Source organism: Hemitrygon akajei, chromosome 3 (genome assembly GCF_048418815.1).
Source record: "Hemitrygon akajei chromosome 3, sHemAka1.3, whole genome shotgun sequence".
Lineage (NCBI taxonomy): Eukaryota > Metazoa > Chordata > Chondrichthyes > Myliobatiformes > Dasyatidae > Hemitrygon > Hemitrygon akajei.
In genome coordinates this window covers 141,784,257-141,810,746 of record NC_133126.1, presented here as the reverse complement: position 1 = coordinate 141,810,746, position 26,490 = coordinate 141,784,257, and the positions used below count along the sequence as shown (strand labels likewise).

The 26,490-nt window shown below is 39.3% G+C and overlaps 1 protein-coding gene across 3 annotated transcripts; it reads left to right on the top strand.

The window, feature by feature from the left end:
* Nucleotides 1–73: 73 nt before the first annotated feature.
* On the top strand, nucleotides 74–24,659 carry serpine2 (serpin peptidase inhibitor, clade E (nexin, plasminogen activator inhibitor type 1), member 2). Of its 3 annotated transcripts, none has more exons than XM_073040963.1 (9): nucleotides 74–319; nucleotides 6,506–6,791; nucleotides 7,728–7,955; nucleotides 8,995–9,189; nucleotides 10,753–10,951; nucleotides 16,091–16,191; nucleotides 16,269–16,355; nucleotides 17,793–17,882; nucleotides 23,622–24,659. In XM_073040963.1, the coding sequence occupies exons 2-9, from the start codon at nucleotides 6,536–6,538 to the stop codon at nucleotides 23,657–23,659; spliced, it is 1,194 nt and encodes a 397-aa protein (XP_072897064.1). In that variant the 5' UTR covers nucleotides 74–319; nucleotides 6,506–6,535; the 3' UTR covers nucleotides 23,660–24,659. The 3 variants fall into 3 exon arrangements, with proteins under 3 accessions (XP_072897064.1, XP_072897063.1, XP_072897065.1); XM_073040962.1 differs by having other exon boundaries at nucleotides 280–432; XM_073040964.1 differs by lacking the exon at nucleotides 74–319 and adding an exon at nucleotides 337–354.
* The last annotated feature ends 1,831 nt before the right edge of the window (nucleotides 24,660–26,490 follow it).

Sequence of the window (26,490 nt, the reverse complement as noted above, 5' to 3'; positions counted from 1 at the left end):
GTGTGTCACAACACAACAAAGGGCGTATAAAACATATTGCCTCCGCTGTGTGTATACTCCTCGACGACTTTTCCCCTCTACTTTCTACTCTGCACTGTACATTTTCTTAGATATGTCAGTCCAACCAACACTGACCAGCTTTTCGAAGCTTTTAGTTGGCGGTAGATTAATATCCGGAGCGGAGTAACAAAGGATTCGGATTGCGGTTAGAGTTTTGCCGCTGGGTTTTGGAATGCCAAACAGCTCCGTGTTTTAGTGGAACCACCTTCCTCTGGCAATCACCAGCAGCAGGGAGGAGGAAGGGAGCAAGCCTATTAAAGTGAGTTTAGGCGGGACGTTGAGCCAGTTGGAAAGGTAACTGTGCCTAAGTAAGAGTTCTTCTCTTTCAACGTTACTGACGACTGAATATTACCGAGGGGTTCCAATTATTAAGTAGGTTAATATGTTTTAATGAATTATGTTACAGTACTAGCATAACATAATAAGTATGTATTTTCTTATAAATATGGGGTACAAGGATGGACTGCTGGGTAGTTAATGATTGGATTCTTACTTGTATTAGTTTTCCCTTCGAATTCCAATTTAGAGGTTGCTTAATCTGTGGAGGGTTAGAAAGAAATTGACTGATTAGAATATAGTTTGCTCTGTGCAAGCAAAATCCATGGGAAACTTAGCCCCTTCCTGCTTGCGGGTGTAACTATTCACAGGCGTTAGTCTAGAAGGTATGCGTAGTATTTACCATGTTCTCTCAGTGTTAATGTATGCTTTTTTTCCTAACTCAACGTATCGGTACAATCTCCCTAGTACAGCCTTTACATCGTCCGTGTACTCAGCGAAGCGTAACTTTTGGAAGCAGTGGTAACCCAGGTTTAAATTTTAGAATTAATGTATTTTTAACGTGTATTGGAATTTTGCAGTGTGAAGTAAATCGAGATATAGCGAGTATGTTAGACAAAATCTAGATAATGAAACGGCATTTGGTCTCGAATGTATCAATTTACAAATGTTACAGTTCTCTTATTCAGTAACATACACGACTTTATTGTACTTGTGTGGAATGCGTTGACGTTTATCTGATGTGCAAACACAAGTTGTTTGTTTTTGACTAATTTAACATTGGACTAATTTAACATTTGACTATGGACAGACATTATTATTCGCTGTTTGTTCTCTGGATCAGGTCCAGCCGGCCACTATCAGAGTGAAGGGCTGCAGTTTTTTGAAAACAGTAAACATTTTGTTAACCTGAACAGGAGCTGTTTTATGTGTTTTTCTATCAGACGGGGCAGATTTTCCTTAAAAATTGCACCCGAAGTACAGTGCAGGCACTGAAGCGTTGAAATTACAAGTGCCTGGAACTGTGATGAAATACGATATGTACATTGGTAGTAAATTTGCTTCGAACTTTGAAAATATGAAAGTAAGTCTGCTGCTATATATAAAAGATGGGCAATGGCGTGGCCCATTGTTTTTATCACAACATTTGAAAGCTGAACCTCAGACAGCTCATGGATCCATTTGCAGTAGCGGGAAGAACCAAGCAAGTGAAACAAGGAATAAGAGATCACGAACTCCACGCACGGGAGCGGGATCTATGTCTGCATAAACAATACGGGGGGGGGGGGGGTTGTTATAATATATGAAAGCCCGATATCAGGCAGTTGATGCATTAAAAATAAAGAGTATACAGTATACAAAACTCTACTTGTGGAGATACGTCTCCACCAAAGGAGGTGTAAGGCTCTCCTTCCTTCCGCCGGCCTGCAGGTCACCCTTGGTCAAGGTGTACCCCTCCCCACCCCAGTTAGGGTCATGTGAAGCCACTGGCGCAAGGGGTGGGTGGTCGTATGAGCAGCTGGTGCAAATCACAAGTCCTGGTTATGCGACCACTGACGCCAAGCATAGTCTCTGAAGAGTATTGATAATGGCTGGAGTCACCTATCTTGTAAAGACGCTGCCCAGCAGAAAGGAATGGCAAACCGCTTCTGTAGGGGAAAAATGTCAATAACAATCATGATCATGGGACCATGATCGCCTACGTCATACTACGCGGCGCATAATAATAATGATGACGGAAATACAAATAAGTAGACACACTCGGTACAAGATGTTTTTCCGCGATCTCATGTACCTGATTACGTCTTTTGGTTTAAACCTGTAAAATGTTTAAATGACCTTTGGAACTTTTTACTTTCCGGTTTGCTTGGCATTACCGTGTGACGAGCAGCCGCAGATCTCCAAAATGCTTTTACGAGTTGTGTTGGAAAGGTGGGGAAATCAGAATCTGCCAGACCTTTACGGAGATTTTTCATTGAATACCCCGTCTTATTGTTGTCTGGAAAATTCAGGCTAATATTCCATTATGTTAGAGAATGGTGATATGTCACCTTTTAAGACGAGGAGTCACACAAGCTTGACCCTCTCTTTGGATGAGGACACTCCCTTTCCAGGGTGAAGAAAACGTTCAAAACAATAAATGAGCCAACAAATTGAGCTTGGACCTGATTTGCCAGTCTCCCTATTTTATAATGGTAATGCATCTGCTTGAACTGGAGAAAAGCAATACATAAAGTTAGAGTATTATGAACGAGCTTTGGGAAATCCATCACTCTGGATTTTAGTATTTGCTCATAGTGAATAACTCCTTAATGAGGAAAGTACATTTGCTCACTGTTGTATTCAGTTATTCGGGGGGACTTTTCCTTCTCCCACTTCGCTGCCATTACTTTGTCCTACATTGCATCTTCACATCAAATTCAAAGTTCAACAATACCCCTATGTATTTAATTTGCAGTAGAATCTAGGTGTGAGAAATAAACTGTTAACAGTAAGCTGAGACTTACTCCAAAGCAAAGAAATGCAATTTTAAGTGTCTCAAGTATGACGATGAAAGAATTTTCTAACTGATTGTCTAGAAACATGAATTTTCCTCTAATCCAGCAGAATGTAACTTTCCATAAAACTGAAAGCTGTTTGAAATATTGGTGGGCTGCATTTTTGGATTTTTTTTCATTGAGATACCATGTGGAATAGGCCCCTCGGGGTCCTAGAGCACCACCACCAGCATCCCCTGACAAACACCTGCCTAATCATGGGACCGATTTACCTACCACTGGTACACCTTTGAACTGAGGGAGGAAGCTGGAGTGCCCAGAGGAAACGCATGCTGTCACAGGGAGAATGTACAAACTCCTTACAGGCAGTGGTGGGATTTGAACCTGGGTCACTGGTAGCATAAAATATTGTGCTAACCATTTGTTACCTTGCTGCTCAATTAAGCTAGCTTAGTTATGGGTAAGGTGTCATTAATCATATTTTTCCTGTAAGAGAATTGAGTCTTGTGAAGACTGAGTAGAATGGTGAAGCCGGGGGAAAATACTGCATTGTGATCTCACTGACAAATATGGAATTAGGTAGGAAGTGTTCTATGAAAATCAAATACTACAGATGTTGGGATATATGGCTTGCTCCACAGTTTGTTAATTTCATTCACTTTGGTGTTTTTGGTAACATGATACTTGACACATCTTTTCACAGTAGGTAGAAAAATAGGAGTAATCATTTTTGTTAATGTGCAGTATTGCAGAAAAATATGTTGGCATTAACTGGGCTGAAGCATGGATAATTCCCAACATAAATCCTAGTTTAGACTATCCATCTAAAGGGCAAAAATATAAATTGAAAGCTAAACTTAAAGATGGAATAATATGAATATCAGTTTCTTAAAGGCAAATGAGATCATGTACTTGATGGTTAATTGGCAGATGTAGGAAGTACTATTTAAAAGATTTACTTGGTAAAAAAGTTATGCATAACTAGTAGAGTAAGTTTCTTTTCATACTGGCCATGTTTTTAAACCTTTCACATTTGTTTTCATTTTGCTGATTTATTTTTGTTTTGAAATGTAGTGCAGAACAGTCTTTCCAGCTCCTTGAGCCACACTGTTCAACCTCCTGATCTAATCCTAACCTAATCACGGGACAACTTACAATGACCAAATAACCTACCAAATCGGTATGTCTTTGGACTGTGGAAGGAAACCAGAGCACCTGGCGGAAACCCACATGGTCACGAGGATTTTGTGTACAAATGTGCATGCAACGGCAAGACTTTAGCAGCTAACTGGTTAGAGTTTATCTCATATGACAAGAGCAAGAATGACTGCTGCAGACTTCAATAAAATAGCATAACTCAATGACTGAAATTTGAGGGAATTGATATTCTTAAAGCCTTACGGGTGTAGAATAAATGTATTAGGGCTCAATGCTATTAATACTTTCTGCACATTTATACATATCCCTACCCTATTAGCCTCTAGACAATGAAGGGTACAGACTGTGGGCTGTATGGAGGCCTCAGCCCTCAAAAGGCAAAACTTGGGGACATTTGCTTTTGTCAAAGCTGTAGTTGAATTTGAGTTTCTGACATTTTGACATCTCAGAAACACTTAGGGGGGGAAACTGATGCAAAATGATGAATCATTGCTTCTAATTAGCAGAGACAAATGTCATTGAACTCAATGAGCTCTCTCAAATGGCACCAGTTCTGGTCTTGTACAGAGTCTAAGCAGTAATGTTTTCCCTCTCTGTGGTAGTAGGGAAGCATTTGGGCTTGAGGTTGAGAACAGCAATGTTCAAGTGGTGCCAGTCATAATGCCTTTTTCCATTGCAATGATAAAATCTGAAGCTATTGCAATTGTCCAGTGAAAGGCCATGACTTATACAATGATCATGGGTCTGTTCTCATGGAGAGGGGTGGGGGGAGGAAGATGAAGAGAGAAAAAGTATGCAAATTAAGGAGGAGATTTAAAATTATTTAGCTGAAGGAAGTAAGACCGAAGGAAACTACTAGAAAAATAAGTCTTGTTTTTTTTTCTCCACAAAAATACCTAGATCTTGGGAACTGGACCTTAGTTGTTCATCACTTGTCTGCATTTCCAAGCCTACATCCAGTCTAATTTTAAGTAGAAAATACATTTTCAACAACTGTTATGTGTTAATCCTATGCTTAGAATATCCTTGTGAATCTATAGATTATGCCAAGATGTGTCTAAAGGATGTCAGACACTTTGGGAACTGGGTGCTGAATTGGATTATATTGTTATCCCACTGATCATCCAGTTATAATTCTGCTTGACATTTACTCCTGAACTGAAACTTGGCACCTAAACACTTCATCATATCTTGCAAAACACACTGATGCATTCAAAATACGCTGTTGCATTGCAAGAAGAACTCTTTTCCCCCACCCCACCTGTCCAACTATGTGCCATGCCAAATTTTATTCTAAAGGTGTCTATGCACTTTAGCAATCGCCCTGATCCCTCCCCAGAATAAATTTACACAATCCATTGGCTAGCATTTGCCAGCTTTGCACAATGCTGCTGCTATCTCCCCGCACAAGATCACAATCTACAACTAAAAAGGGTTCTTGAAATTATTGAGCCATCCTCTGCCAGCTGTAAATTTTTCACTGCTGAAGGCATTTCCCTCACCTGATGTCTTGTACTTGAGCACAACCTTGGATTGACCTGATAACAGTTCAAGAGCAGCACTTTTTGTTTCATGTTCCGGATGCTTAAGACCATCTCATTTTTCACTTTGGTCACTTGGCATGTCCCATTTTGTATTTTTGGATGACTTAAAGGCATATATTTTTCACTTTAGTCTTGAATCAACTAAGGTTTGACATGTTCATTCTAAACAGTCACTGAGCCATAGTTGTATTTAAGCCACTAGCCAGTTTGCTAAGACTTCTGCTTTTTGCACTGTCATTACTTTTATTTTGCCTTGATGTTTCACTATGTTTATTTGACATTTTCACTGGAAAATTAACACTTACTAAAAGTCAATATGTAATATCAAATGATGCTGAGCAAAAGACAACCATATGAATTTGGGAGAAAAAAATGGGATATGGAAAATCTCATCTATGTGTGTTCCTGCTCTTTTTATACAAAATTGTGATCTGAAGCCTAGGGCACACTTTGGGACTGCATAGATAAAAGTCAGTGTAAACCAAGGTGATAGTAATCGTATTGTGCATTTGATATCACATTGTTGAAAAACTGCAAAAAATAATGTTGAAAATGATTTTTTACTGATCCTTTGTCTTACAAATTACATTGCTAATGTAGTTCTGTACTTTAACATTTTAGATTTTTTAAAATACCCCATCAGTGCATTCGAAGGAATAAGTAATTGTGCTCAAGAATATTGTGGTTGTGCTTTCAGGTCATCTATCCCAATATGAATCCAGCTTGATTGTAGATGTGCTGAATAAAATTTTGAATAAAGGAACAACACTTTGGGGAAAATAAAGGTCTTGAGTGTTAATATTTGAGAGAAAATTGGATATATTTTTATATACTCCATTTTAAAAAAAGAGATAGCAGATGTGTATAGGATAAAAGTTTGTTATTAGGTGAAGTATTGGAGGAATTTTTGAATAGTTGAAATTATTGCTTTGCCATTTTCTGTGTAATTATGTGGATAACTTTTTGCAGGTACCTTTGTGGTTCAGAATTGGATTTGCAATGAGGAAAATAAACATTCTTATCCTCCTCTGTATGGCCATGAGCTCTGTACACAGCCGAAAGAAAACTGCTAAAATATTGGAACTTGGGTCGGATTTAGGAATTGATGTTTTCAATCAGGTTGTTAGCGCTAATCCAACAGAAAACATTATCTTGTCCCCACACGGAATTGCATCATTACTTTGGACGTTACATATGGGAGCTGATGGAAGAACAAAACAACAATTAAGCAAAGCTCTGAAGTACAACTCACAAGGTTTGTTTAACTAAACGGTGCTTTATACCAACGGTAAACTTCCTTCTTCCTATCTGAATATATTAAATAGACTTTACTATTTGGATTGTAACTTGGGGGGGGGGGGGGGGCAGAGTTTCCCCAAACTTTTCAATTTGGCATTGATGTCTTGCCTTTGTAGCCATTTGAAGTAACAGATACTTGTTTTTACAAACCATCCACAAGGAACACAATATTCATTTGGTATTGCACTTTTAGTGAAACTGGAGAAGGTTCTTTCATCCTTCCTAAAGTAAATGGCATCCCAAATGATTAAATGGTTTTATTTTGTGTACATATTGCAATGCAATTGTAATAAATATGGCGGTGGTTATTCAGTAAGAAAGCAATGGGGTGCTTGGCTTCATTTCCAAACCATTTTGCTGCTATTCTTTTAGGCTCATGGACATATTCTTTCAATGTCTTTGTTTCTAGCATTTGGCTTTTTTAAATAATAGCTGTTTTCATGTAACTTCAGTCTTAATCAGACATAATAAATTAGATCATGCGTAACATTGAATTTTAATTAGTACTAACTGTTGTCAAAACACTTATTCAAATGCATTGCATATTTGGTGTTGAGTGATGTCATTTGCATGTCTGGAAACTTTTGTCTGCTATCACAACTTATTGCTTGCATTGTATTAGTGTCAAATATAACAGATACAGTATTTGATTCACTGTAGTAGGAGTTCTCAGCCTTTTTATATGCCACAGACCCAGATTTGGAACCCCTGCATTATAGAGACATTTATCAAATGTAACTAATACAAAATTAATGGATGTTTAGACTAAATATTTAATGTTCACTTTTATTTTGTAGCCAGGTACCTCTGATTTGAATAGTACATGATTTAGAGGGTATAAAACTGAAGTTTCTCCAAGGTAACAGCCTTTCAATATTGATTTTCTTTTCAGGTACTTACAGAAAGCTCAAAAGGGTAGAGAAGTTGTTAACTGAGAACAGAAATCAGGATATAGTTACTATTGCTAATGGATTATTTGTACCAAGTGAATTTGAAATGGAGCCATCCTTTATTCAGAAAACTCATGAGGTTTATCAAGCTTTACTGAGAAATGTAAATTTTGATGATCCTTTGGAAGCTGCATCCATAATCAACGAATGGACCTCGAATCAAACTAAAGGTGCGTCTTCCCTAAATCTGGTTTTTTTTTGTGTCAAAGGCCGTTTTATATACCACAGATATGTGAACTGAGATTTGCTTTTTTAATATACCGTAGATTCCGGATTATAAGCCGCTACTTTTTTCCCACATTTTGAACAGCTTTGAACTCTGCGGCCTATAATCCTGAGCGGCTAATACATGGTTTTTTTTCATGCCGCCTCGTAAACATTTTGCCTCGTAACAGTAGACCAATAAAATTGATGAGTAGTTCACAGAGGTCCAATGAAATTGTACGATAAATCAAGCGCACTTTCACAATTAAATTATTGTAAATCAGTCATTTGTACTCACCCTCATCAACATGGAAAATACTCGAAGAAAAGCAAGACCCGAGCGCGTCAGACCTGATTAGACCCGATCGCAATGCGCAAGCGCGTCAGACCCGATTAGACCCGATCGCATTGCGCAAGCGCGTCAGACCCGATTAGACCCAAGCGAAAACGCTGCTTTTAAGTTAAAGTCGATCAATAACTTTTCCTGGTAGGCTGCAGTATATATATTTTTACCAGTCGCTAGGAGATATTGGAATGTTGTTCGTGCTGTTCAGTAAAAAAGTATATGCAACGTAATTTGTGTTACCGATACGTATGTATATTTAAAAGTAGCGGTGCGGCCTAAAATCCGGTGCGGCCTTTACAATTAAAAAATTGATTTTATTTCTAAAATTAGAGCCTGCGGCTTTTAATCAGGTGCGCTCTGTAGTCCGGAATCTACGGTAGGTACTTCTCATAAAGGTTGCATGATGATTTTAAAACTTCTGCCTTCTTGTAGGCAAGTTATAGTTGGGTATCCTTCTATTTTGCTTTAACAATTGTACGGTTTAAAATAAAAGAGACATTTTTTTCTAATTTGCATGCATTCATCTGTGCTGGATTTGTATCTTTTGTAAACATTTTAAGCATATTTGTAGTTGTATTGTGATGTGAATTCATTGATGAAAAAAGATATAACTCCCTGTTCTGCTGAAGTACATATCACAATATGCTTTGCTTCCTTAGGTATGATCACAGATATAATTTCTCCAACAATTCTCAATCCTGCGACAAAACTTGTAGTAGTCAATGCTATATTTTTTAAGGGTTTGTGGAAGTCTAGATTTCTACCAGAAAATACTCAGAGTGGGAATTTCTATGCAGCTGATGGGAATGTGTATCAAGTTCCTTTGATGTTCCAAAGATCAGCATTCAATTTTGGTAAGTTTAATATTTTTGAAATGTATAGCCAGCTGATTATGTAGTGTGTTAGCCAATAGATCTTGGAGTACCACAAATAGGACATAGACTTATTCTTGAAATGCTGCTATATTCCTGATCTAAAATGTATTGTATAATTTAAAAAAAAATCACTAAAATGCAATTTGTCAATTGACGTGACTGACTGCACGCTTGCTAAAGCAGGCCAATTAAAATGTATACTCATGAATTTTTTCCAATTCTGAATTGCATGCATTGTTTTGTATCTTGAATTTTTCAATAATTTTATTCTGTGAAGTCATAGATATTAGCATTGATAGAGTTTTTCATGTCAACAAATGCCCAAGTTGCTGTTGACTGTTGTGAACACATTTGTTGTATCGGTACAGGTTACCAATTAAACCTGGGATTCTTCTTTAACTGTGTCCTTTAGTGATTAAGTGCTTTAACTAGTTGAGTAAATGGACCCTGCATCTTATTTGCATCTCTGATTGGTCTAATTGACTACACGGACTACACACTTTGACAAGAAGGGCAATGATGGGTATCTGGGTTCAGGGGTAATTTGTAATGTACTAAAATTCCAGTATCAATTGTTATTAAAGAACTCAACAGCTTGTCTTGAGTTTTGCTTTGCTTTGGTAAACTTAAGGCCATGGGATGTATTTTACTGAGGTCACTGGGCACTGATATTTGACTTCTGCTTCTATAATGTGAAAGATGGCAAGTGACACACTGTCCTTCCAGATGAGGCAACGTTTCACCTGTAAAACTGTCTCGGGTCATATACTGTATCTGGTGCTCCCAATGTGGCCTTCTCTACACCGGTGAGACCAATGTAGATTGCAGGACCACTTTGTTGAGCACCTTCGCAATAATTGCACAAAGTATGATTTCCCAGCGGCCAACCATTTTAATTCCAATCATCATTCCCATTGCGTTGGTCCGTGGCTTCCTCTACTGACACGATGTGGCACTGTCAGATGGGAGAAGCATCATCTTGTATTCCATCTGGATAGTTTTAAACAGGAGGGTAGAGCATCAATTTCTCTAACTTCTAGTAATTCCTTTCTCAGTACCCCCCTCCTTTTTCCCTTACCTCTTATTCATTTTCCTACTCTGGCTCTCCTCTTACCTGTTCTCCTCACCTGCCTATCTCCACCCACTAATGGTCTTTCTCCTTCTCTTTCTGTCATGATCCACTCTCCTCTCCTATCAGATCCCTCCTTCTTCACCCTTTACCTTTTCCACCTATCACTTTACTGTTTCTTACCTCATCTCCTCTTCCCCCACCCTCATCCACCTAGCTTCAACTGTCAACTTCTAGCTTGTGCTCCTTCCTCTACCTCTCCTCCTCTTTATGCTGCATTCCTTCCCCCTTCATTTCCTGTCCTGCTGAAGGGTCTCAGCCCAAAATGATGACTGTATATTTATTTTCATTGATGCTGCCTGACCTGCTGAGTTCTTCCAGCACTTTGTTTGTATTGCTCTGGATTTTAAGCATCTACAGAATATCTTGTGCTTATATTGTGATAATTTTGATTATTTGATTTTATTTTATAGGTATTGCCAACACACCTGCAAATGTGAAATATTATATCCTTGAGATGCCGTACCATGGCGAGACCATTAGCATGTTTATTGTTCTTCCAGAGAATATTGGTATCCCACTCTCTGAAATATCTCCTCACATTAATACACAAACTATAAATAGCTGGAAGAAAATTATGACAGGAAAGAAACTTGAACTTTCTATACCCAGGTAAGCATGAAGCATTCAAATCTATTTGTAATTTCCCATATATTGAGGTATGAACTCAGGTAGGGAAGGCAATCCTTCTAGAGTGTGTGCCAAATTGGTGATTATCTTAAATTCTTTTGTGTGCTGTGTATTTTGAGCAGAGATTATCATTAGTTAATAAATTAATTATTCGATTCCACATCCTCCAGGCTAATGTCCTTCCTTTCTATTGCGTTAATCTCCTCTTTAACCAGCAATGCTACCCCGCCTCCTTTTCTTTCCTGTCTATCCCTCCTGAATATTGAATATCCCTGCATGTTGAGCTCCAATGGAATAGATAGGCGTTTCTGTGGCCGCAAACGAGACTCCAGGATGGTATGTTGCCTCCCTGGTGCAAGGGTCAAGGATGTCTCTGAGCGGCTGCAGGACATTCTGGAATGGGAGGGTGAACAGCCAGTGGTCGTGGTGCACATAGGTACCAACGATATAGGTAAAAAATGGGATGAGATCCTACAAGGTGAATTTAGGGAGTTAAGAGATAAACTAAAAAGTAGGACCACAAAGGTAATAATCTCTGGATTATTACCAGTGCCACGTGCTAGTCAGAGTAGAAATAGGAGGATATTTCAGATGAATACGTGGCTTGAAAAATGGTGCAAGGGGGAGGGATTCAAATTTCTGGGGCATTGGAACCAGTTCTGGGGGAGGTGGGACAGGTATAAACAGGATGGTCTGCACCTGGGCTGGACTGGAACCAATGTCCTAGGGGGAGCGTTTGCTACTGCTGTTCAGGAGGCTTTAAACTAATGTGGCAGTGGGATGGGAACAAGTGAAGAGAGACAGAGGGGTGTAAAATGAGGGTAGAAGCAAAAAGTAGTAAGGTGAAAAGTAAAAGTGGCAGGCAGGCGAATCCAGGGCAAAAAGCAAAAAGAGCCACTTTTCAACATAATTGTATAAGGGCTAAGAGTGTTGTAAAAACAAGCCTGAAGGCTTTGTGTGTCAATGTGAGGAGCATTCGTAACAAGGTGGATGAATTGAATGTGCAGATAGTTATTAATGAATATGATATAGTTGGGATCACAGAGACCTGGCTCCAGGGTGACCAAGGATGGGAGCTCAACATCCAGGGATATTCAATATTCAGGAGGGATAGACAGGAAAGAAAAGGACGTGGGGTAGCATTGCTGGTTAGAGAGGAGATTAATGCAATAGAAAGGAAGGACATTAGCCTGGAGGATGTGGAATCGATATGGGTAGAGCTGCATAACACTAAGGGGCAGAAAACGCTGGTGGGAGTTGTGTACAGGCCACCTAACAGTAGTAGTGAGTTTGGGGATGGCATTAAACAGGAAATTAGAAATGCGTGCAATAAAGGAACAGTAGTTATAATGGGTGACTTCAATCTACATATAGATTGGGTGAACCAAATTGGTAAGGGTGCTGAGGAAGAGGATTTCTTGGAATGTATGTGGGATAGTTTTCTGAATCAACATGTCGCGGAACCAACTACAGAGCAGGCCATTCTAGATTGGGTATTGAGCAAAGAGGAAGGGTTAGTTAGCAATCTTGTCGTGCGAGGCCCCTTGGGTAAGAGTGACCATAATATGGTGGAATTCTTCATTAAGATGGAGAATGACATAGTTAATTCAGAAACAAAGGTTCTGAACTTAAAGAAGCAAACACGAGGAAGTCTGCAGATGCGGGAAGTTCAAACAACGACACACACAAAATGCTGGTAGAACACAGCAGGCTAGGCAGCATCTATAGGGAGAAGCGATGTCGACGTTTAAGGCCGAGATCCTTCGTCAGGACTAACCAAAAGGAAAGATAGTAAGAGATTTGAAAGTAGTGGGGGAGGGGGAAATGCGAAATGATAGGAGAAGACCGGAGGGGGTGGAATGAAGGTAAGAGCTGGAAAAGTGATTGGCGAAAGTGATACAGAGCTGGAGAAGGGAAAGGATCATGGGACGGGAGGCCTCAGGAGAAAGAAAGGAGGGGGGAAGGGGGGAGCACCAGAGGGAGATGGAGAACAGGCAAACAACTAAATATGTCAGGGATGGGTTAAGAAGGGGAGGAGGGGTATTAACGGAAGTTAGAGAAGTCAATGTTCATGCCATCAGGTTGGAGGCTACCCAGCCGGTATATAAGGTGTTGTTCCTCCAACCTGAGTTTGGATTCATTTTGACAATAGAGGAGGCCATGGATAGACATATCAAAATGGGAATGGGATGTGGAATTAAAATGTGTGGGCACTGGAAGATCCTGCTTTTTCTGGCGGACCGAGCGTAGGTGTTCCACGAAACGGTCTCCCAGTCTGTGTCGGGTCTCGCCAATATATAAAAGGCCACGCCGGGAGCACCGGACGCAGTATACCACACCAGCCTACTCACAGGTGAAGTGTCGCCTCACCTGGAAGGACTGTCTGGGGCCCTGAATGGTGGTGAGGGAGGAAGTGTAAGGGCAGGTGTAGCACTTAAAGAAGGGTAACTTTGAAGGTATGAGACATGAATTAGCTAAGATAGACTGGCAAATGATACTTCAAGGGTTGACGGTGGATATGCAATGGCAAGCATTTAAAGATTGCATGGTTGAACTACAACAATTGTTCATCCCAGTTTGGCAAAAGAATAAACCAGGGAAGGTAGTGCACCCGTGGCTGACAAGGGAAATTAGGGATAGTATCAAGTCCAAAGAAGAAACATATAAAGTAGCAAAAAAAAGCGGCACACCTGAGGACTGGGAGAAATTCAGAGACCAGCAGAGGAAGACAAAGGCCTTAATTAGGAAAGGGAATAAAGATTATGAGAGAAAGCTGGCAGGGAACATAAAAACTGACTCTAAAAGCTTTCATAGATACGTGAAAAGAAAAAAGACTGGTCAAGACAAATGTAGGTCCTTTACAGTCAGAAACAGGTGAATTGATCATAGGGAACAAAGACATGGCAGACCAATTAATAACTACTTTCATTCTGTCTTCACTAAGGAGGACATAAATAATCTTCCAGAAATAGTAAGGGACCGAAGGTCTAGTGAGATGGAGGAACTGAGGGAAATACATGTTAGTAGGGAATTGGTGTTAGGTAAATTGAAGGGATTAAAGGCAGATAAATCCCCAGGGCCAGATGGTCTGCATCCCAGAGTGCTTAAGGAAGTAGCCCAAGAAATAGTGGATGCATTAGTGATAATTTTTCAAAACTCCTTAGATTCTGGATTAGTTCCTGAGGATTGGAGGGTGGCTAATGTAACCCCACTTTTTAAAAAAGGAGGGAGAGAGAAACCAGGGAATTATAGACCGGTTAGTCTGACATCAGTGGTGGGGGAAATGCTAGAGTCGGCTATGTGATAACAGCACATTTGGAAAGAGGTGAAATCATCTGACAAATTCAGCATGGATTTGAGAAAGGAAAATCATGTCTGACGAATCTTATAGAATTTTTTTAAAGATGTAACTAGTAGAGTGGATAGGGGAGAGCCAGTGGATGTGGTATATTTAGATTTTCAAAAGGCTTTTGACAAGGTCCCACACAGGAGATTAGTGTGCAAACTTAAAGCACACTGTATTGGGGGTATGGTATTGATATGGATAGAGAATTGTTTGGCAGACAGGAAACAGAGAGTGGGAGTAAACGGGAACTTTTCAGAATGGCAGGCAGTGATTAGTGGGGTATCGCAAGGCTCAGTGCTGGGACCCCAGTTGTTTACTATATATATTAATGATTTAGACAAGGGAATTAAATGCAGCATCTCCAAGTTTGCGGATGACACGAAGCTGGGCGGCAGTGTTAGCTGTGAGGAGGATGCTAAGAGGATGCAGGGTGACTTGGATAGGTTAGGTGAGTGGGCAAATTCATGGCAGATGCAAATTAATGTGGATAAATGTGAGGTTATCCACTTTGGTTGCAAGAACAGGAAAACAGATTATTATCTGAACGGTGGCCGATTAGGAAAAGGGGAGATGCAACGAGACCTGGGTGTCATTGTACACCAGTCATTGAAGGTGGGCATGCAGGTACAGCAGGCGGTGAAAAAGGCAAATGGTATGTTGGCATTCATAGCAAAAGGATTTGAGTACAGGAGCAGGGAAGTTCTACTGCAGTTGTACAAGGCCTTGGTGAGACCGCACCTAGAATATTGTGTGCAGTTTTGGTCCCCTAATCTGAGGAAAGACATTCTTGCCATAGAGGGAGTACAGAGAAGGTTCACCAGATTGATTCCTGGAATGGCAGGACTTTCGTATGAAGAAAGACTGGATCGACTAGGCTTGTACTCACTGGAATTTAGAAGATTGAGGGGGGATCTTATTGAAACGTATAAAATTCTAAAGGGATTGGACAGGCTAGATGCAGGAAGATTGATTTCGATGTTGGGGGAGTCCAGAACAAGGGGTCAGAGTTTAAGGATAAAGGGGAAGCCTTTTAGGACCGAGATGAGGAAAAACTTCTTCAAACAGAAGAATCTGTGGAATTGTCTGCCACAGGAAACAGTTGAGACCGGTTCATTGGCTATATTTAAGAGGAAGTTAGATACGGCCCTTGTGGCTAAAGGGATCGGGGGTATGGAGAGAAAGCAGGTACAGGGTTCTGAGTTGGATGATCAGCCATGATCATACTGAATGGCAGTGCAGGCTCGAAGGGCCGAATGGCCTACTCCTGCACCTATTTTCTATGTTTCTATGTAAATTAGTAATAATAATTATAGACTGGAAAAAGGATGACTCCTGTTGATTATTAAATGTATTCCAATTTTATTCAATTTTTTTTAGTAGTAACAGAAATAAGCATTTTAGAAAACTTTTAAAACTTTTGGAAAAATTACTACATTTCCTGTGAAAATGCTCTTGGGTTGTAAAAATCCATTCACTGCTTCATTTGGCAGTATAGGGAATCGTTATGTAACTTACGAGTGGGGTTTAAAGGATCAAAGGGCAACGTTGCATGCCATGTGCAAGTAACTTTTTTTTGCTCGCAGCTCCTGGGGCACAAGTGCCATACGTTTGCCACCCCTGAATTTTGGGTAAACCAGTTACTCTGAGTGCTATGAAAACCTGTGTATAAATTAGTCACAGACAAAATAATTCTAATTGTCTTTTCTGCATCCTACAGAAGTAGCACGCTCTAAATGCTAAATTAATTTGGTGCTAATAGACTTTTATATTTGTAGATTCACTGCTGAGACAGAAACTAGACTGGAGAAACTGCTTTCATCTTTTGGAATTACTGACATGTTTGATCAAACTAAAGCAAATTTTAGAAAACTCAGTAGTAAGTAGCATCTTTTGTCTGAATAACTTTGCAAAAACTTTTTCGGCTTCAACATAAATTGCAACTATTTCTTGCAGGGTCTAGTCAATTATATGTTTCACATGTCCAACAAAAGGCTAAAATTGAAGTAAATGAAGATGGAACAAAGGCCTCTGCAGCAACAGGCAAGTCTATCAGCATTTTAAACTTGGCCTAAAGTGCTTTTCAAACACTTCATATAGTTGTAGTTGAATTATGGTTGTTTTGACTAATGTGTGGTTAAGATTCAGCCTATCTTGCAGAAGCAATGATAAAAATTTGAGGGGCTGGTGAAAATGTTTCACATAGTGACTGGAAAATTACAAGTGTTTATATTCTTCAAAAATGGATATTATGATAAATTTGATTGGTTTATCAATGACAATGGGCAGACAGCTAGAAATAAAAGAACTTGCTGATCTAAGTATTGGTTAATAGAGGGAGGTTGTTGTTAATGGCAAGTAATGATTAACGGAGAATTTTGGGCAACAACCCTATCAAATTATAGTTTATTTTATATGGACTGATAGGATATACATCACAATAGGTTTGTCAAAAGAATTTGAAGCCAGGAAAATGAAGATCAGTGGCAACATGGAACAGATTGAGCCAAACAATTGGCACATGGGTTGATTTTTCTATCCCCTCCCACCCCCAGTGCGAGGAAGGTATGGTGATGGAAAATAACAAAGAAGCAGGAAAATGTATAAACTGAACAAATTTTTGTATCATACGGTATATGGGCACAGTAGCAAAAGTTAACCATCAGTATGATAGTGCACACATTGATTAGTTCCCTGGGATGTTATACCAGATTACCATCCTGCCTGCTTTCATGCAAACAAGAATTTGGAATTCTAAAGTATGCTTAATCCTTGGCTCTGAACCGACTCTAATTTATACCCGAGCAATTTATTTACCTTTTTTTGCAAAAACAGCTATTAATAGTTGATAGACTAAGTTGGTAATAATACAAATTATCCATGGAAATGCCCCTGTAAGAACAGGATTTTGTGCCATGATGCAGAGGTAAATTTCTTGGTCATCAGGGTAACTATATGCCCATTTCTTCCCCCCCCCTCCCCCGGCATGGAGAAAAATGGGCTTTTCAGCCTTGTTCCTTTTTGTTTTGATCCATGGTCTAGGCAACAGCTTTTGCCTGTAATGTGCAGTAGTTGGTGAATTCCTAAAGATTGCTGCTGCTTGTGTGATGGGATGGAGAGGGGGCTTCGGGGTTCTGATGTTTCTATCATTCATTCCTTGGGGTTTGTTTAGTGGTTGACTGTGGAGGGTAAGAATTACAGGTTGTACATTGTATGGATTGTCTAATAATAAATTGAACATTTAAATTCCCATGTGACCTTGAACCCGCATTTGTAAAAATACAATAACTCTGTAATTAAAGCTAAGCTATATACAAGTTGAGTGGTTTCTTTAGAAACATTGATTTAAGATGACATTTTTTGGCGGTAATAAAACATTTTGAATTAACAATAATCTGTAGCTGCGATCTGTTTTGCAATATATTGCAGATGACTTGTTTGAATGCCTTGACTCAACTAATCATGTTGCTTCCATTGCAGTTGCTGTTCTGATGTTTAGGTCATTCAGGATCACCCCTCCATTTACAGTAAATAGACCATTTCTCTATGTAGTCTGGCACAATCCCACAGGTAATTCTGATTAATGTGCTAGAACATTTTATTCTTTGGTTGCAGAGCAAATGTAAAACTCTGTAGGAAGTGGTATCTGAAATTAAAAACAATGTCATGAAGCAATACCAGCAGTGAAAGAGTTGTTGTTTATAGTTGATGGAACATCTTTAATCAGGCTTAAGTTTATTGAACTGGAGGATAAAAAAGATGTTGCAGATGTTGGAAATCTGCAATGAAAACAATGCTGGAAGTTCTCAGCAGGTAGAGAGGCATCTGATAAGAGCAATGACTCTGGTTTTGATCACATGTTCCTAGTTTCAATACAAGTGGTGGGGGAAGGGAGGTGGAGCTGAAGAGACAGTTTTTATATAAAAAAAACCAACAAAACATTTCTATATTAGCGACACAGTGCAGTGTAGATCCTTCTGGCCTCTTGAGCCAGGCTGCCCCAGAAACCTCTGACAAACCTATTTAACCCTAATCTAAACACAGGACAATTTTACAATGAACAATTAACTTGCCAAGTGCATCTTTGGATTGTGGGGTGGGGGGGGGGGGGTTCACCTGGAGACCCAGGGGAAGCCCACAGCTTCCATGGGAAGGGATATATTGTCTTTGTTATACTGGTACTATAAGACATGGGAGCAGAATTAGGAACTTTGGCCCATAGAGACTGCTGTGCCATTTCATGATGGCTGATCCATTTTCCCTCTCGGCCCCAATCTCCTGCCTTCATCCATATTCCTTCCTGCCCTGACTATTCAAGTGTCTACAAACTCTGCCTTAAATATACCCAATGACTTGGCCTCCACGGCCACCTGTGGTGACAAATTCCACAGATTCACCAAACTCTCGCTGAAGAAATTCCCTCTCATCTCAATTTCCAAAAGGATGCCTCCTTATTCTGAGGCAGTGTCCTCTGATCTTAGACTCTCCCACTATAGAAAACATCCTCTCCACATCCACTCTATCAAAACTTTTCAACATTCCATAGGTTTCAAATAGGTCAACCCTTATTCTTCTGAATTCCAGTGAGTAGAGGCCCAGAGACATCAAACGTGACAAGCTGTTAAAATTCTGGAATCATTTTCGTGAGCCTTCTCTAATATCAGCTCTGTTGTCTTGGATAAGGAACCCAAAACTGCTAACAACACTCCAACTAAGGCTTCATGAGTGCTTTATAAACCCTCAACATCACATCTTTGCTTTTATATTCTAGTCCTCAAAATGAATGCTAACATAACATTTGCCTTCCTCACCAGAGGTACAACCTGCAAATTAACCATTAGGAAATCCTACATGAGGACTCCCAAGTACCTTTGCACCTCGTGTTTGAATTTTCTCTCCAATTAGAATAAATGAAAACAGTCTATTTTCTATCAGATTACATGACCATAACTTCCTGATACTGTATTCCATCTGCTACTTTGCCCGTGTTCCTAATCCAAGTCCTCCTGTAGCCTCTGTACTTCCTCAAAACTACCAACCCCTCCACCTATCTTCGTATCATCCATAAGCTTTTCCACAAGTCATCAATTGGCATAAAATGTAAAAAGAACTGGTCTCCACATAGATCCCTGTGAAACACCTCTACTCAGCTTGCCTCCTGTCAATCAGACTATGCTCTGTCCATGATTGTATCTTTACTGTATACCATTGGCTCTTGTTAAGCAGCCTCATGTGTGGCACCTTGTCGAAGGCCTTTTGAAAATCCAAGTACACAATATCCACCAGTTCTCCTTTGTCTATCCTGTTTGTTATTTCTTCAAATAATTTAAAAATATTTGTCAGGCAAGAATTTCCCTTGAGGAAACCAATGGCTTATTTTATCATCTGCCTCCAAGTACTCCGAAACCACTTCCTTAACAATTGACTCTAACCTCTTCCCAACCACTGAGGTCAGGCTAACTGGCCTATAATTTCCTTTCTTCTACCTCTCTCTTCTTGAAGAGTGGAGTGACATCTGCAATTTTTCAAACTTTCAGAACAATTCTGGAATCTAATGTTTCTGAAAGATCATAAATAATGCCTCTACAATCTCTTCAGCTGCCTCTTGCAGAACCTTGGATGTAGTCTATCTGGTTCAGGTGACTTATCTGCCTTAAGAGCTTTCAGTTTCCCAAATTCTTCTCTCTAGTAATGGCAACTTCTCACACTTCTGCCCCCAACACTCTCAAACTTCTGAAATACTGCTACTGTCTTCCACAGTGAAGTCTGATGCAAAATACTTATTTGATTAATCTGCCATTTCCTTCTCCCCCATTAATACCTCTCCAGTATAATTTTCCAGTGATACACTATCGACTTCTGCCTCTCTTTTACACTTTATATAAACTAAAGAAGCTATTTAATATTATTGGCTATCTTTGTATTCCATCTTTTTTCTTTGACTTTTTTTTAGTTGCCTTCTTTTCGGTTTTTAAAATCTTCCCAATCCTCTAACTTCCCACAAATGTTTGCTCTATGATGCAGTTTGTCCCCTCTTTGACTTTTACATTGGCTTTGACTTCTCCTGTCAGCAATGGTTGTATCATTCTGCCTTTAGAATACTACTTCCTCTTTGGGATGTATCTATCTTATGTCTTCGAATTGCCCCCAGAAGTTCCAGCCATTGCCGTTCTGCCGTTATCCTTGCCAGTGTTCTTTTCCAAGCAATTTTGGCCAGCTCCTCTCTCATGCCTCTAATTCTGTTTACTTCACAGTAACACTGCTAAACCTGACTTTAGTTTTTCCCCCTTAAACTGCAGGGTGAATTAATTATATTATGATCACTGGCTCCTAAGGGTTCATTTACTAATCAATTCTGGTTCATTACCAAACACCCAATCCAGAATAGCTGATCCCTTAGTGAGCTCAACCACGAGCTGCTCTTAAAAAACCATATTGTAGGCATTCTATAAATTCCCCCTCTTGGGATCCAGCACCAACCTGATTTTTTTTCCCAATCTACCTGCACGCCATGTCTATTGTAAAGTTGCCCTTTTAACATGATTTACTATCTCCCATTGTAATCAGGATCTTTGCCCTTTCAGTTCCTCAACTCTACCCACAATGATTTGACACCTTCTGATCCTATGTCGCCTCTTTCTAATCATTTGATTTGATCTTTTTTTTACCAACCGAGGCATGCCACCCGCTCTGCTTACTTGCTTGTCCTTTCATTGCCATGTGTATTCTTGGATGTTAAGCTCCCAGCTATAATTTTTCAGGCACAATTCAGTGATGCTCACAACATCATACATGCCAATCTGTAACTGTACTGCAAGTTCATCTACCTTGTTCCCTACAGAGCATAGAGTGAAATAAAACTTTCAGTCCATTTTTGATTTTATATGCCTTTAACATGGCAAATCATTCTATTGACTGCAACTTTGCTCTATCAACAACCTCTCCTTGTCTAGCAGTCTCAGTACACACTGCCTCTGGTTGTAACCGAACTTGCCTCATCCTCAGCACCATTGCTCCTGTTCCCATTCCCCTACCAAATTAGTTCAAACCTGGTACAGATCAATACTTAGGGAATTCCATTGGTCAGTATTCATCCTAATTTTAAGTGTTCATGTAGTACATTTATGAAATATTGGAGTTAATGATCACCTTTTAATCAAGGAAGTGTCTCGACACTTGCAATTTGTCTATGTTTTGGGTGGGTGGCATTTTTGTAATTTAAAAAATAGTCCTAAGTTTTTATATGAAAATACTGCACCCTTTGAATCACTTTGCATGTGAACTATTCCAACTTTTATCCTCAAATCAATTCCCTCTAGATCTCCTTCTGTAAATAGTGGCACATGCTTTGCCAAGGCATATAACCATCCATGCTTGCTGCTTGGATAACTAAATTCTGCCACATTTTCACATAAGTGTTGCTGACTGAAAGCTTCTTGGAAACAATTGGAGAAGGTCATGCACTAGGCTGTGTGATCCAAAGTCCTACCCCACAGTTTAAGAAGGCTTTCAGCAGCTGACCAGGCCATACCCCAAAGGTGTGTCATTTTTAAGAAATCTGCATTGAAAAATCAATTGACTACACATTCAACAAGATATTCAAGAATCTTTAAGTACAATGTTTGAATATCAAAATTACCATTTTAAAAATGTGGTTTTTAATTTGTTTATCTTTGCATACACATAACTCCATTCAAGTGAATGGTTCATGGATACTCTACAGAATATGATCTGGCAGCAGGCCTGCAAATGGGGATCCAGTAGCAGAATGTAGATTCCTGCCAACAACCTGGTTGGCATGTTTGTGCTTCTATAATTGGCATGCACAGAAGTCCTGAACTTGTGGTGCCATTTTACATGAGCATAACTTGGCTGTTCACTGCTTAACTGCTGGCAAGCCAGAAAAATGTAGCACTTGCCTTGGTTTCTTTCTGAACTTTTTAAAGAGATGTGCTTTCAGCTGGAATTTATTTTATTGGCCTGTAACTACGATCAATGCCATTTAATCAATAAGTATAGAAATGGAGGTGTCTGGAATTCCTTACAAAGCCTGCTATCCCAAATTAAATATGGAATGAAGATCATATTAGATTTTAAGTACTGTGCATACAAATCCTGTGCCATTTGTAATTCTGCCATACAAATTTCCTTGAACTGCTTCAGTACATTGGCCAGCTAGGACATCCAGTGACAAGAATGAGACATTGCATAAATTCCGTGGAATAAAGAATATCTTCAGTTCTTTAAAACCAAATTTAGTCAACATCATTAAAAGTGGATGAATGAGCTGGAATTGAATTCAAGCACAATTCATCGGGATTGCAAAACTCGAGTCATAATGTAGTTTGAAATTATGAAATGTTGCATCACTAAGACTGGGATGACTATCTGTTTTTCTTTCCCCCTGTGTCATCGTCTGCTTCCCAACCAATTCCAGTCCCCTAAGAAATTGCTTAATACTTTCTCTTTATATACTTTGTTTCAATTATCGTTAGCAGATATTTGTGTTGTTGAACTTTCTGAAATTTTGCTAACTTCCTTCCAGTCCAATAGCCATCCTAAATTTGTCCCCTCGTGTCTCAATGACCATTGTAAACAATTATATAAGCTGTTATCTTTTCTCCTTCTGGGGACTTCTATTTTAATTAACTATCTATTTTTTGATTTAAAAGGTGAAGAGTATATAAACATTCAAATTTATGTGAATAGCTAACCTATGTCTGAAAACGATCTAAATCTATGCTGTATCTGTATAGATCTTTCCAAATTATCAAGAAGTACTCAAACTGCAGTCAGATAGTGATGGTCTACAATTTGTATTGTGCATATGGCCTTGTATAGTATGGAACAATGGTGAATCCTTGCAATTTGAAATGCCAGTTTGTGTATAGAAGTTGACAAGATCATTTTTAAAAATTTTTAGTCAGTTTTTTTTTTTAAAAACCCTGAATGTATTGGCCAAAATATGTACAGTTGGAATTTTGACAGGATGAATTTGGATGTTATAATTTAAACTTTAACTGCCTTGTCCCAACTCTGGTTTTGTTGTCAATTATTTTTATTAGTTTGGGTTATTTTGGTTTAGTACATTTATATACAGAACAACGGGGCTTTGTACCAAAGGGTCCACGAGGGTCATGACTGAGTAACACAAGAACCATTCATTTAGTAACTTTCAGAGGTTAATGTCTACAAAATGGATCTTAACTCTATATGGAAAAATGTTCAAATTTGAATAGCTCCTAAAGCTACACATTTGAGATTTGCTGATTGCTCTAACTGTTTTTCTGTTCTGAATTGCTTGCACAGGTACTGTCCTCTTCATTGGACAAGTTTCAAAGCCATAAGAAGACAATGTGGAGAGAAAACTATTTTTGAAGCTTATTCAATGTCAAATTGCTTCTAAGTAGTTTTTTAAAACTTCTCTTCTGTATCACCAATAACTATAATGAAAACTAGTAGATAATGATGTATGTTTTTTGCCTTGCTTGGAATGTTTCATCTGTAATTGCAGGGTTTCCTAACCAACTGTATGCAACCACACCTTCTTAATTCAGTATTGCTCTAACATAATAATTTGGGTGAATATCCAAATAGAAGTATAATTTTTAACAGAAATTTTGCATGGAAATGGTTGTTTCACAGAGGTTTGCTATAATAGAAGTAAGCTCTCTACTTGAAGAACATATGATACAAACTAAAGGTGTTTTATGGTAACTTGTTAGCTAAGTACTAGTCCAAGATAACTGAAACATCCTTTAGTACTATCCCTTTGTGTAACATCGTCTGCAATCATCACTCATGTCGATATGGGAAATTTCCCATGAAGGCTGGAAATGGATTTGTAATCTTCACAAACAATTAAACAGCAATTCTTAATGCTCACTTTTATCAACTGAGGTAAATAGTTTTTTTACTTTTAAAAACTACATTGTTGTATAAGTTGATCCAATGTATTACACATCCAGGGGTAATCTCCCCTCAGTAATGAATAGTGTTGTGAAAGGCCACTTCAATGCAGCATGCTGAATAATTGCATTTGTATTGAAATAATGCTTTTAACTTGATGATCCAATTTTTTTATCTATACTTAAATTGTATTGGTAATGTTAGCAAATAGGTACTTTATTGCCTCATTTACTTAATCTTAAAGCATGTAAATTGTGAAATGTAGTTGTAAATGCCCTTCCAAATTTGGTTTACTAATTCTACCTACTATCTATTAAGACGTGGCTTGTTTTTCAATGTCTTTTTATTGCTGTATTTTTCATGGAAAAATGAGATTTGGCATAAGTTTTGGGAAACTTTAAGCAATTTTTTTGTTTCAATAAAATGAATTTGATCTACTCTATTTTGACTGCAATCAGATAACAACAGACATTGGAAATATTGTCAGTTTGCATTCTCATTATATTGTGATAAATGTCCAAATTGCAGTGCATAACATTTTCCAAATTTTAAACCTGCTGTTTGGACACTTCCACAGCTGAGAGCAAGTGTATCAATAAGAGAATGTTTGAGAATTTGTGACACATAGATAAATTTTGTAATTTCAGTCAATAATGGGAAACAACTTTGTCAGCACAGGGTAGAAATGTCACTAAATTGTATTGTTAGTAAATTAGAAATATTTTATAACTGGATCTGCAAAATGCTGTAACTCCCACAGCAACTGAACAAATTCAACCAAGCTGCTTGCTTGTACATTCTTAATTGAGATTAATTTTTGGACTATATCAGAATTGGTTTGAAATGCTGGAACTTCAAAACAACATGCACACAATGCTAGAAGAACTCAGAAGGTCAGGCAGCAGCTATGGAAATGTGTCTCGGCTTGAAACATCTTCTTAAGCACCATTCAGGATGGGTGCAAAACAAGATGGGGGGGGGACGAGGTTAGCTGGAAGGTGATGGGTGAGCCAGGTGCATTGGAAAGATAAAGGGCTGGAGAACGAATCTGACAGAAGAGTGGGTCATAACAGAAAAGGAAGGTGGAGGGGACCCAGGAGGAGGTGATGGACATGTGGAAAGAGGTAAGGCGTGTGGAGAATGGAAGAGGGAAGAAAAAGGGATTTAAAAAAATATTTTGGAAAGAGAAATCGATATACATGCCATCAGGTTGGAGGCTATCAAGATAGAATATAAGGTATTGCTCATCCAGCTTGAGGATGACCTCATCTTGGTGTAAGGGGGCTGTGGACCAACACGTCAGAATGGGAAAGTGAATCTGAAGTAAAATGTTTGCCCAGCGGGAAGTTCTGCTTTTGGTGGGTGGAGTAGAGGTGCTCGGCAAAGTGGTCCCCCAAATGACAACAGGTCATACCAATATAGAGGATACCGCATCAGGAGCACTGGACACAATAGTTGACCCCTGTAGATTTGCCTCACCTGGGAGGACTGCCTGGGGCCCCAACTGGAAATGAGGGAGGAGGTGAATGAGAAAGTGGGTAAGTGCAGGGAGGGAGGTTAGCGTGGAGGGACAAATGAACAAGAGAATCATGGAGGGTGGTGGTAGGCAAGGACAAGAGGAACATCTACCACAGTTGAGGTGGCAGGAAGATGGGGTTGAGTACAGATGCTCATGAAATGGAGGTGATGTGGGTGAAGGTATCAATAGTTGAGGAAGGGAAACACTGTTCTTTGAAGAAGGAAGACATTTCTGCTGTGCTCTAAAAGGAAGCCACATCCTGGAAGCATGCAGTGAAGGTAAAGAAACTGAGAAAAGGGAATAGGGTGGAAAGAGCAGTTGTCAAGATAACAGTAGGTGTATAGAAGATGTTGGTTGACAGTTTGTCTCCAGAGGAAGGAGGGAGGTGTCAGAAATGGACCAAGAGAGTTTAAGGGCATAATGGAAGTTGGAGGCAAAGTTGATGAAATTGATGAACTCAGCATAGGTGCCTGAAGCAGCATCAAGGCAATTACCAACATAACAGAGGAAGAGTTGGGGAGCATTGTTGGAGAAGGCATTGAATGCAGGCCGTTTCACATAGCTAACAGAGTCAGGCATAGCTAGGGCCCATGCAGCTGTCAATGGCTATCCCTCGAGTCAGGAGAAAGTGGGAGGAGACAAAGAAAACGTTGAGGGTGAGGACCAGTTCAGCGTGATGGAGGAAGGTGGCAGTGGAGGGGGACTGGTCAGTTCTTTTATTGAGAAAGAAGCAGAGAGCTTTGACATTTA

Coding starts and splice junctions, on each gene's coding strand:
- serpine2 (XM_073040963.1), top strand. CDS start 6,536: ATGAGGAAAATAAACATTCTTATCCTCCTCTGTATGGCCATGAGCTCT. Junction 6,792..7,727: donor TCTGAAGTACAACTCACAAG/GTTTGTTTAACT, acceptor TTTTCTTTTCAG/GTACTTACAGAAAGCTCAAA. Junction 17,883..23,621: donor AGTCTGGCACAATCCCACAG/GTAATTCTGATT, acceptor TTGCTTGCACAG/GTACTGTCCTCTTCATTGGA.